Genomic DNA, 12,703 nt, shown 5'->3' on the forward strand with positions numbered 1-12,703 from the left:
TGCGTACATAGTCACTGTTCACTTCGCAGTAAATATATAGGTGGTAGAGAGAGATCTAATTTTTACTATTCTTCTTTTTTTTTCTTTTCTTTTTCCTTTTTATTCTTTTTTTTTTTTCTTTTTTCTTTTTTTTTCTCTCTTTTTTTTTTTTTCTTTTTTTTAAATAGCAAGAAATCCATATACAAGTAATGTTTATATTTCTCGCAAAAGTTTGTATCTACGCAGCGATAATGATTGTTCGTAATTCAAAAAAAAAAAAAAAAAAGAAAAAAGAGAAAAGGAAAAAAGACGAAAAGTGTCTTTTAAAATTGTCTATTTTTGAAGAGACAAACATGTGTTAGAAGAGAAGTTCAAAGGCCGACTATTATTATCTAAAAGAAGATAGTGGGATCAACTAGAGACAATGACCCCGTTTCAATGATTATCAGAGTTCAAAAGTGAGCATGCGAGAAGAAGATGTTAACATCATATTCACATACACACACACACACACACACACACACACACACACACACATATATATATATATTTCATATATACACATGTCGTTTATTATAGTAGAGAATGTGAGCTAATATTTAAGAGACAATTTCTCCAGGAAGGAATAGAATCGAATCATCGACTGAATATTAATACTGTTTACGATTTATTTCTTTTTGTCATCTTTTGCTTTTATTTTTGTTTTGATTTTTTTTTCACTCTTTAAAAAGAAGGAAGCACAATAGCAAAACAGGAAATACCGGTCTATGCTCTGATTAATTTAAAGTCGATCGCCTCATTTCTCTCGATGATTAAGAATAATTATTATTGAATGGAAAGAAGAGCGTTGAAAAATCGGACCAATCCTATCGATATATTGAAATGTCGATCGCTAAACTAAATCTTCCGATTTGTTCATAATGTATTACGGTCTTGATTTGAAAAAGTAAGAAAATGAAAGAATGGGAAAAGCAAAGAGAATGAAAAACTATACTGATGATATGAGAAAGAGAGAGAGAGAGAAAGAGAGAGAACAAGTTCGAATTTAAGATCAAACTATCGAGAAGTTTATGGAAGCACCTTTCTCTTAGAAAATACAAGTTCCTACGCTTTCATAAGTTATGCAAAAATTTTCTAAGCAATTTTAAAAATCAGTTACGCTCTTCTTCAAGACTGGTTAGGCAAATTTTCTGTATTTTTTTTATCTTTTAGATTATAAAATTATCTATTATACAAACGTAACTACGAGGTCTGATAAAAGTTTCAAAGAAGAGTAGTCGATTTTTTTTTTTCTCTTTTTTACAATAACTTAGGAGCTTTTGATCCGCCCTATATTATATACTTTAATTAATAAAAGTATTTTTAAAATCTATTTTTCTTTTTTTTTTTTTTTTGGTAAGGATTAATGCATTATTAGAAATATACGAAAAAAGTTTAGAAAGAAAAAAGTCTAGAAAATAATTTGTCAATGTGCTAAGAGTCTACGATGTAATTCATCAAAGATTGTCGAGTGTGGCTCGACATGTATGTTGTCGACCGCTACGCGACATGTATGTTGTCGACCGCTACGCGACATGTACATTGTCGACCGCTACGCGACATGCACATTGTCGACCGATACTCGACATGCACATTGTCGACCGATACTCGACATGCACATTGTCGACCGCTATGCGACATGCACATTGTCGACCGATACTCGACATGCACATTGTCGACCGATACTCGACATGCACATTGTCGACCGATACTCGACATGCACATTGTCGACCGCTACTCGACATGCACATTGTCGACCGATACTCGACATGCACATTGTCGACCGATACTCGACATGCACATTGTCGACCGATATTCGACATGCACATTGTCGACCGCTACTCGACATGCACATTGTCGACCGATACTCGACATGCACTTTGTCGACCGATATTTGACATGCACATTGTCGACCGATACTCGACATGCACATTGTCGACTGCTACGCAACATGTACATTGTCGACTGCTATTCGACATGCATTTTGTCGACCGCTACTCGACACTCGTAAATATAAACAATATAAATATAATCAACTTAGTTGATTCTTACATTGATTGACAATTTCGTAGGCTCATTAAAAAAAAAAAACGAATCGCGTTTTGTTCTACGTGCGCACGATTATAAAACAGAAGAACATCTCATCACTGACGTATGTACTATTCCATAATCAATTCGATTGATGTGGACGTGCTGTATTTGGAAATGAACCGATAGATAGCATATTGAGATAGTCTCGCTCGATGCATAATCAAGCCGTTGTCTTTTATTTTTCTTTTCCTTTTTCTTCTTTCTTTCGCTTCTTAAAAGGAGGGTCGATCGATCAATATCAGAATAAATTTGTTTATTGCACGACGACAAGTAGTTGCGTCAAATTCGATTCTCCCCATTGTATTGTCGTGGTAATTCTCTTTTTTTGGTCGTATGCTAATTGGTTTTTTTTTTCGTTCTTTTTTTTTTTCTTTCACCTTTTTTTCTTTTTGGAATAAATCTGAATAAGTATATAAGATTCGGGATATCGTATTTCGTATTCATTCTTTCTTATCGTTAAGTCAACGCATACATAAGTAGGTATATACCCAATTCGTCTCCTTTCTGTTATTTTTCTTATATTTTACTGTTTCTTCTTCTTTTCCTTCTTCTTCTTCTTCTTCTTCTTTTTCTTCTTCCTCTTCTTGTTTCTCTTTATCGTTTTCTTTTTCTTCTTATTCTTATTCTTATTCCTCTTATTCTTCTTCTCCATAACGTTGTACAAACGCTGTATCCACGTGCATGCGTTAAACGCAGAGCGTGAATTCTAAAAATAATGCATACGCTTAGCCGACCGCGTAAGATTCATGCTTCGTACAGAGTTAGAAATTTTGTCGACATTTTCAAATCTTCAAATTCATTTTCTAATGACGTTTTCTCTCTTCTTTCTTTCTTTTCTTTTAATCTTGTTTTAAATTAAAGAAACATATATATATATATATATATATATATATATATATATATATATTCTTCGATATATGTGAGAAGTTAATAGATCGTCTAAAAGAAAAAAATTGAATGTTATTTATAATTATAATGTTAATTCAACGATAAGTCATTTTAATATTAAATATATTTAATTAAAAATATTATAATTCACTTAAAAACAAAATATAAATTAATAATAAAAAAGATAAATATTATAAAATAATAATTAAGAAAAGATATTATACGATATTTTATTTCCAATAATTTTCTAATTGATTAATGAAACGATATAAGCTTACAAATCTTTCAAAGAAATCTCGTTGACTTTTTATCATGGAGAATATCGACATATATTGACAAATACGACCTTTTCAAGAATGATCGATATTCCGAAGCTCCGCCAACTCATAAGATTGATCTAGAAACAAAAATAATAGATAGATAGATATATTTATATATACATATATATATATACATATTGATCGATATACTTGTTTATATTTTCGATTATCTGTCGTCCATTCAGTGTATCAATGTAAACACAATCCTTGAAATAAAAGAAAATGTATTTTTTCTTTCTCCTGCAAAAAAAAGACAAAAATAAATGTTTACGCTAACGTACACGTACTTAATAAAACTATGATGAGGTCGAGGCCATACCTTGAAACGTATCGAAAGAAAACTCTTCAGGAATTTGTTTTGAAAATATTTGAAAATGTAAAAAAATCTAAATCGAACCCGAAAGATATTTTTTTTAACTTTCGTTATTACAATCGATTTATTTCGAGAGAAAAAGAAGAAAAAGAAGAAAAAGAAAAGAAAGAAGATATTTATTTTTCATTCTCGATCAGAGAATTGTATTTGGAAAATACTTTCAATACGTGAAAACGTAAATCGTGCTTCAAAAATATTTCATGCAGGTTTTTATCAACGATTTATTTCTTTTTTGTTCTTCATTTTTAAATTGAGAGAGAAAAAAGCAACAAATTTATCGATGTACCTTATTAATGTACAAAGTGAGCTTAAAGTGTACTTTTAAACGATAATTAAAAATCAATTTCTTTTTATTTATTCAAACATTTTTTTTTTTTTTTTTTTTTTTTTTTTTTTTCATAAAAATTACAAACCTAGAAACTTTTGGCCCATAATTTGTAACAATAGATTTTAATCTATATAAAAAAAGTCTATAATAAACTTTTTTTTTCAGTCAGTTGTCAGTTGCATCGATTTATAACTCCACTATTATAACTGTATAATGGAAACACATGGTTGTTTTTATTTTTCATTATGAAAATGTGGGCGGAAACGGTTTTAAATTTAATCGTGCTTTATCATCATTCACGAATACATACTAACGAAACAGTAACGACCGCATTTTTTTAGTTGCATTTCAACGATGTTTTAATACGAAACAAGAGAAAGAGAGAGTGTATATTTTCAAAAAAAAAAAAAACAAGAAAAAAAGAAAAAAAAAAAAAGAATAGAAAATCTAAACAACGTTATTGTGCCTCGAACGTTGCACAAACGTAGACTGAACATATCATCTAAGTATTTCTACTTAATACGAGTATATATCTTCTTCTTCTCTCTCTCTTTCTCTCTCTCTCTCTCTCTCTCTCTCTCTCTCTCCATTTTTCATATATATATACGTATATCATGTATTACATAAAAATTGATAAAACTTGTCGATAATTCGGGCGTATCTAGTGCATGACGTCATTCAATGTCCTTCGGAATAAAGTATAGAAAGAAGAACACCTGGTGTATCTTAATAATGTAAGATAAATGTTGTGGACAATGACGAAGGAAGAAAAAAAGGGGCAGAAAAAGTAAGAAACAAGTAAAGCAAAAGAAGGTAGAGTTTTATTAACACTTACAGGGAACGATACGAGAAATGCAATTGATTTTTTAGATATGTCCGTGACCCCCCATGTGATATAAGATAATCACAAGTATTAGTTATTATAAATATGTGTGTGTGTGTGTGTGTGTGTGTGTGTGCATGCATGTATAAATAATCATTATTACATAGGGTGTGTTCAGAGATCGTAGATATTTAAATTGATCGATCATTTTATCGGTTTCGATCGATCGACTAAAATCGATTTCTCAACTGAAATTTCATACATCCTTTTTATTTATCTTATTTTATTATTTCTTTTCTTTTTTTTTTTTTTTTTTTTTTTTTTTTTTTTATTTTACATCTTTTATTTTTTTGTTTTTGTTTTTATTATCCTTTTATCTTTCTTTTTTTTCTCACTCTTATTTTTTCCTTCATACGAAAGAGTAACAATTTGTTTGTCGTTACAATTTGTATGATAGTATAAAATTGATAATTGCATTCGACGAAAAGAGAAAAAGAAATGTATTTGTATATGATAGATAAACAAGAAGATTATTAAAATTTATTATAATGAATCTTCGATTGTTCGAGAGAATGAATTTTCCTAATTTTTTTATTTTTATCTCTTTTTGTTTTTTGTCCCCCTATTGACTTTATAATATCGCAAACTGAATAAGCCAAGTGATATCGTTCTACCTTGAGAAGTTGGGTAGGAGTTAAAAAGAGTGCGTAGAGGAGATTAATGATTAAGAAGGTCAAGAGGTCGAGAGAACAAAGGTGGTGGATGTTTTCTTTTTTTTTCTTTTGTCTGTCTGTCTCTTTCTCTTTCTCTCTCTCTTTCTTTCTTTCTTTCTCTCTCTCTTTCTCTCTTTTTCTGTCTCTATGTATGTATAAGACATACGAGTCGAAATCAAGTCAGTCTTATAACCCGGCTGGTCCGCGGAAGGCTGAATTATAAAATCGCAGTGTTTAGTTTCTAATTCTTTACGTTTAACATATCTAATTTCCAATTCTTTATGATTTATTATTCTAATTCTTTACGATATATTAGTTTTTCCTTTTTTTTTCTTTTCTTTTTTTTTTCTTCCATTTCTTTCCTTCTTTCTCCTTTAAATCTGTAATTATAATTCATTACGGATTTTTTTCCATTTTCCTTTTTTCTTTTTTCTCTTATCAAAATTTATCTAACACCGTTGATCGGTGAGATCGTCGTTAGAATTATTATTTAATATATTATTATCGTATCTCTTATTTTTCCTTATTCTCGCACTTTTCACCTATAAAATGAGTTTCATATTTATCGCGCGTTTGGTAATGAAAACATTAGGGGCGAGAGTTAGATCATCGAGAAGAACGATGTTTAAAAAGTGCCGATACGAACGTGGCTTTTATTAAATGACGATGATAAATATCTCGAAATTTTAATATAAACGAGAGATATATCCTTTCTTATATGCATTAGAAATAATTAGATTCTCGCGTCGATTGTTGATAGGTGACAATCAACGTTTGAGATACAATTTTTGACAGGAGAATTTGGAGCTTCTAACTTTTTTCTTCTTTTTTTTATTTTCTTTTTTCTCTTTTTTTTTCCCCCCTTCTTTTAAAAACGTAATAAATTTTTTAATCTAACGATCCTTGTGACCTGATAATAAGAATGATGGAGTTCGAAACACGAGCTTTGATAGATTTTTGCCTATCATCTGGTACAATTACGAGAGCAAGGTAAAAATTCAAGCATTTATAGAAATAATTCGATCGATATCGAATAATTAACGTTATTTCGATTGGATCGATAAAAATGCGCGTGCTAATATTTTCTAAACATTTTCTAATTCAACGTTAACGAATCAATCTGTCGTATATATAGATAATCATAACGAACGTTATATTTCCTAACAATAATAATAATAACAACAACAATAATAATAATAATAATAATAATAATAATAATAATAATAATAATAAAAACAATTCAAAATAATAATATTATTATATTATCATTATTATTATCATTATTTAAAGTGACATTTTAATATTTCACAAATGTTATCTCATTCGCGTCGATATAAAAGCATCGTTAATACCATTATATAAAAAGGAAAATTTCTAATCAACGTTAACAGATAACTAAGATCGATAATGAATGATAATAAACATTGTTGTATTTTATTAGGTCTGCGGGGTCCATAGGAGCACGTTCGGCGCCAAGTACACCGCTTCAAACTACAACACCTGGGGTACCGCAAACGGGCCAACAATCAATCAGTCCTTCTCAGCTTACCGTTGTCACTAATATCCAAGTTTCCCAACCACCAAGGAGTCCGAGTCATGCGGCACTGAGATGTAATGACAGGTGAGTTGAAATCGTGTGAAAAAGGAAAAAAAAAAAGAACATGATTCATCAAATTTATACTTTTACTTTTTCTTCGAAATGATCCATCTATAAGGATCGATAAGATCTCGGAATTTTGTGATAACGAAACACCTGTGCTTTCTCTTACGAAAACAACATTGTTGTTATTATTTACACACCTGATAGAAGTTGCTTGGGAGGATAAGGAGAGTCAGAGAAAATGTAATATATTTATATATATATATATATATATATATATATATATATTTATATATAAATCATCATCCGGAAATTAGTCATCGGAGTTCTTCTGATTGTCATTTTATTTCTTTGATCTCTCGGCCGTTTATCAAAGTAGAAAAATCAATTACTTTTCCTGATAATTGTCATTTGCATTCGTAAACATAGCAATAAAAGTGGAGTTAAAATCGATAGATAGATAAATTGATAGATTGATATAAATCGATAGATCGATAGATCTTATTTTTATTAATTCGTAGATATAAATATTCCACCCATTCTCACCTTCCATCAGTTACATTGTATCCCTATCAGTCTTTATATAAAAAAAACTTTTATATCAACTGCCAAAAAGAATCTATACTTCATACTGTTAAGAATATTGTTTGCTTCTTTTTTTTCCTTTTTCTTTTTCTTTCTCGTTTCATTTAAGTATGAAAGATATCAATCAACGAGCCGTTGATCTAGTTAGATAAAGTTAGGTCTTCTTCCACCTGTGACTCTCTCGATAAGCATTACGGATGTCTCACTTGAATCGTGATATTGTGTCTTATCGAAAATCGGGAAGACAAGATCGATGGAACGCGAGTAAACGTTTTATATATTGTTAAACCTACGATGATCGAGAACGAAGTTATATTGTTAAAAGCTGACATTAAATTTAAAGAATTTTTAGAAGAAATAGAGTGTGCGCGCGCGTGTCCGCTTTCATCTGCGCGTGTGTTTTTTGTTCAATTTAATTTAATTTAATTTAATTTAATTTGTTTTCCTTTCTTTTCTCTTCTTGTTTGATTTTTCTTTTTCGTTTTCTTTTTTCTTGTTTTTTTGTTGATTCAGTGTCAATTTCGAGTTTATTTCCTTTGGCGTATCCGAAAAAAAGAAGGGGATACGATAACAAAGGAAACGTGTTATTATAATAATCCTAATTGCTCTTTCGATTCAATTTCGATTCGATTCGATTCGGTTCGGCGGATCAAATTTGAGACGACAAGATGCAAGGATACAAGTTCGTCGTTTGGAGCAACGATTTGTGGGGTGCTACTATAAAACCAAAAATTTCCAGACATGATTCGGTGCCAAGTAATATCAGCAAAAATTTAAATGAGTTAAATACTTTTATATTTTTATACATTATCTCCTTATATACATATATATATATATATATATATATATATATATATATATATATATATATATGAAGATCAAAATGTTAAGTTTATTAATAAATCAAAAATTGTGTGTCTTTGTGTATTTGAGCGTGCGCGTTTACGTGTTTCTCTTGATGTCAAAGTTTTATATCATCTATGTATTCGAATTATTTATTACATATATTTATTATATTTATTTTTATTAGAAATGATTGCTTTTGAAAATTGTTATCGATGAAAATCTAAAGTAACAGTAATTTTACATTATCCTAGTCGTAAATAATAATAAAATATATATTATTTCTAAATATGATCGATACATTTGTGCATTCCATGTTGTTTTATAAGATATGGATAATAATTGAATATAATTTCCATTTACTCGAACATATATATATATATATATATATATTAGGTTGGAAACTATGAAACGGGCGTTTTTGTTTAATTATTTATTTTCATTCAACGCCCGCTTCATAGTTTCCAACATAATATATAAGTATAATACATATATATATATATAAATGATGCACATATGTATATAATACGTACATATATACATATGTAATAAAGATCATACATATATTCGTTTCTAATATGTAATACGTATGTATATATACGAATGAATTATAAATTTTTTCATTAGCCATAGCGATAAAAAGCAGATCGATAATGCTCGATTACGAAAATGCTATCAAAATGTATAATTCCATTATAAAAGTCATTCTTACATTTCCGTGGAGAAAATTACAAATAAATCGTGTTATTGGAATATAGTTTATAGAAGAATATAGTTTATATGAAGAAACCTTCAAAAAGCTAACTTTATATTGTTATACATCTATTCATACGTATACCGAGTGAATTATTCATTTCATTTAATTAAAGTACAGTACAAAAGTATTATTTTTCGTTCGCATTTTTCTTATAATCTTTTCACCATTTCATTTTCAGTCAGCTATCAAAGCCATTGAGCAGGAGTACTCCATCGATGGCAGCCGGTGGTATTGTTCAAACACCGGCGAAGATCAGTAGATCTTCATCAAGATCCTCGCCATCGTCCACTAGTAGTGCAAGACAAAAGAAATTTCATCGGCATTTTACTCAGGTAAAATTAATAAATATTAATAAAAATTAAATAATATATATATATATATATTTTTTTTTTTTGCTATAAAATTTTATTGAAATTTACGAAAGGACAGTTAGTCAGTGCTAATATATAGTCTTCAAAATTTCGACATCAGGTAGCCGCGGATGAACGTGTATTAAATTACTACAGTTGTGCGCTGGTGGGCGATATCCTACTTCAAGGTCACCTTTACATAACACCGAATTATTTCGCCTTCTATAGCAACGTTTTCGGTTACGTTACAAAGTTGTTAATACCAACGGCCTCGGTGTTGAAGATCAGTAAAGAGAAGACGGCTAAGATCATTCCAAATGCTGTCGCAGTAGCGACCGAGGATGAAAGACACGTTTTCTGTTCTTTACTATCGAGAGATTCGACCTTTAAACTGATGAAACAGGTTTGGGACGAAGCAATAATACCAAGAGCTTCACCGGACGTATTACCACTTCCCGATGAGGCAAAATTATTACCACCGGATACGTTGCTGGTCGACGATTCGGAAGTTAATCCTGAGGAAGATGATTCGAGTATGTCAGAAAGCGGCACCGATCAAACCGCTTCGAGACCACCAACTGTTTGTACCGATACCGATGGTTTATCACCTACTATTTCTAGACCAAGTCATACTCCTGTTCCTAATACCAGGTTGGTACATTTTTTTTTTTTTACATTCATCTATCTATCTATCTATCTAACTATCTGTCCTTTTTCTTGTTCTTTATATACATACACACACACACATCACAAATACGTTGTGCCTACACACTAGACCTACTTATTTCAAAGATGAGATGCTTGTCAGAGATGCTAGACCGTACGGGATGACTTATAAGTTTGTAGGCGATTTAAAAAAAGAAAAAAGGAAAAAAAAGAAAAAAAAATCAAACAAAAGAATGTATCGATTATTCTCTTCCTAGACTTTTTCAACTAAAATCTTTTACAATGTCTAGGCTTAACAAGTATAAATAAATGAATGAATAAAAATTAGTCTAAAATTGTTGAAATCACAATGGCTCACCCTGTAGAACGAAGTAGGACACAGGAATTATTGGAAAATCTTTTACATTCCTTGATGTCGTCTACGGTGCTCTCTGCTCATTGTTGTTGTTGTTGTTGTTGTTATTATTATTATTATTTTTTTTTCTTCCTTTCTCATTTTCTAATTCTTCTTCTTCTTTATTATTTTAGAATGGATTCAGTGACACCATCGATACCGATCTCACCTAACAAATCTCGTTCCTTTGGTACATTTTTTGTTGGTGGATTGAAGCCTGGTACAGTAATTGCTATATTGGTTGTGGTCCTAGCAGCTTTGTATGTTTCGGCAGCGATGATGATGTTCCGTATCGATAGATTGCATACGGCATATCTAAATCATCCTCTTGTCTCGCCGGAACATTTTACGCATGATCGACTCTTGCATTATCTCAATTCGAATCTCGATCAGATTGCTAAGGTAAAATTTATGCATTTCATGTTTGTCATACTCAGACACAAAGATATATATATATATATATATATATATATATATATATATATACAAATATAAATAATTAATAAATATTCTAAGAAATATATTTAATATAAATATTTAAATAATATTTTAACATATCTGACATTGTATTTTTAATCCATTCTTTAGGTCCGCCAAAGTTTGCAAACGTTGTCGCAACAATTTGTAGCAATGAGTCAAGCTAGTGAAAGAGGATCGGCAGCTGTATCCGGAGGACCGGTAGAACCAGAAGATGCGCCAAGTTAGCCCCCGGGGTGGATAAATAATAATAATAACAATATCATTAAACCAAATAATTATACGAATACCCGTCGCCTTGCTAGCGTATGAAACGTGTCGTCTCGTAGTCTTCTTCATGCGAGACGATTATGGCGATCACCGAATGGATGATCATTGATGATAAAATATTATCGTTTAGCACCATTATGATTAGAACTTCCAGCTACCAAAAAAAAAAAAATAAAAAAAAAAAAAAAATAAAAAAAAGAAACAACAACAACAAAACAAGAAAAAAGAAGAACGGGAGCGTGGGCGGGGGGTGGGTAATGACATTCGTAGGCAGTTCAGCCATGAAAAAAAGACGAGTGAATTTTTCGATTTTATGGTGACTATATCCTTTCTTTATATACATACATATATATATATATATGTGTATATGTATATGTATATGTATATATATATATATATATATATATATATGTGTATATGTTCTACCCCACAACCCTCACACCACATCCATCACCGTCATCACGATAGTCCACTTCGCCTTTTTTTCTTTTCTTTACATTCTGGCGTTTTGTATCGTTCGTTGTTACTCGTAAGTGGTTTTATTAAATGACTTAGAAAAATTGTTATGTATAGAGGGAGAAAGAGAGAGAAAGAGAGAGAGAAAGAGATTTTTTAATGAAAATAAAAACGACAAAATGACAAGTCGAAAGATGAAAAAAAAAAAAAAAAAAAAAAAAAACTGACAAAGGATATGAAAGTAAAAATGGTGGTGCTTTTTAACGACGAACGAAAAAAATGGTTTTTGTTTATTTAAACTAGTCACGCGTAACTAAGGCTCCCTGGTGCGAAATAAAATACATATGAACAAAAAGAAACAAAATATAAGTATATATCTATATGTATATATATATATATATATATATATATATATATATATATATATATGTGCATATATATATATATATATAAATTTATTTATATATATATAATATATATAATATATAAAATATATATATAATATATATATATATATATATATATATATATATATATATATGTTTATATACGTATATGTATAGAAAACTTATGTATATGCACTTATACAAAAAAAATATACACACACATAAATATATAGTATATTATGTATATTGGTAAAAAAGAAAACAAACAAACAAACAAACAAACAAACAAACAAATATGTATACATAAAGATAGAATTAATTGCATATTTCGCGATTACTACTTATATCCATTATTATTATGGAAT

General features: G+C 29.9%; 1 protein-coding gene and 1 long non-coding RNA gene across 6 annotated transcripts in view; one reads left to right on the forward strand and one right to left on the reverse strand.

The window, feature by feature from the left end:
- Positions 1-12,301, forward strand: part of LOC124954925 (GRAM domain-containing protein 2B-like) — a 44,935-nt gene extending 32,634 nt beyond the window's left edge. For 2 of the 4 annotated variants that reach the window (XM_047508593.1, XM_047508596.1), the window contains 5 exons: positions 6,996-7,175; positions 9,518-9,671; positions 9,811-10,340; positions 10,884-11,151; positions 11,338-12,301. In XM_047508593.1, the coding sequence (XP_047364549.1) occupies positions 6,996-7,175; positions 9,518-9,671; positions 9,811-10,340; positions 10,884-11,151; positions 11,338-11,454 (1,249 nt within the window). In that variant the 3' untranslated portion in view covers positions 11,455-12,301. Of the gene's footprint in view, positions 1-6,995; positions 7,176-9,517; positions 9,672-9,789; positions 10,341-10,883; positions 11,152-11,337 lie in introns of all 4 variants that reach the window. The other 2 variants (XM_047508592.1, XM_047508595.1) reach the window with 1 other exon arrangement.
- On the reverse strand, positions 493-7,169 carry LOC124954926. Of its 2 annotated transcripts, XR_007102712.1 has the most exons (5): positions 4,104-7,169; positions 3,637-3,703; positions 3,468-3,557; positions 3,276-3,394; positions 493-3,048 (listed from the first exon to the last, which is right to left on the reverse strand). It is a non-coding gene; the product is annotated as an uncharacterized LOC124954926 (long non-coding RNA). The 2 variants fall into 2 exon arrangements; XR_007102713.1 differs by lacking the exon at positions 3,637-3,703.
- Positions 12,302-12,703: the final 402 nt, after the last annotated feature.

Source organism: Vespa velutina, chromosome 16 (genome assembly GCF_912470025.1).
Source record: "Vespa velutina chromosome 16, iVesVel2.1, whole genome shotgun sequence".
NCBI classification, from domain to species: domain Eukaryota; kingdom Metazoa; phylum Arthropoda; class Insecta; order Hymenoptera; family Vespidae; genus Vespa; species Vespa velutina.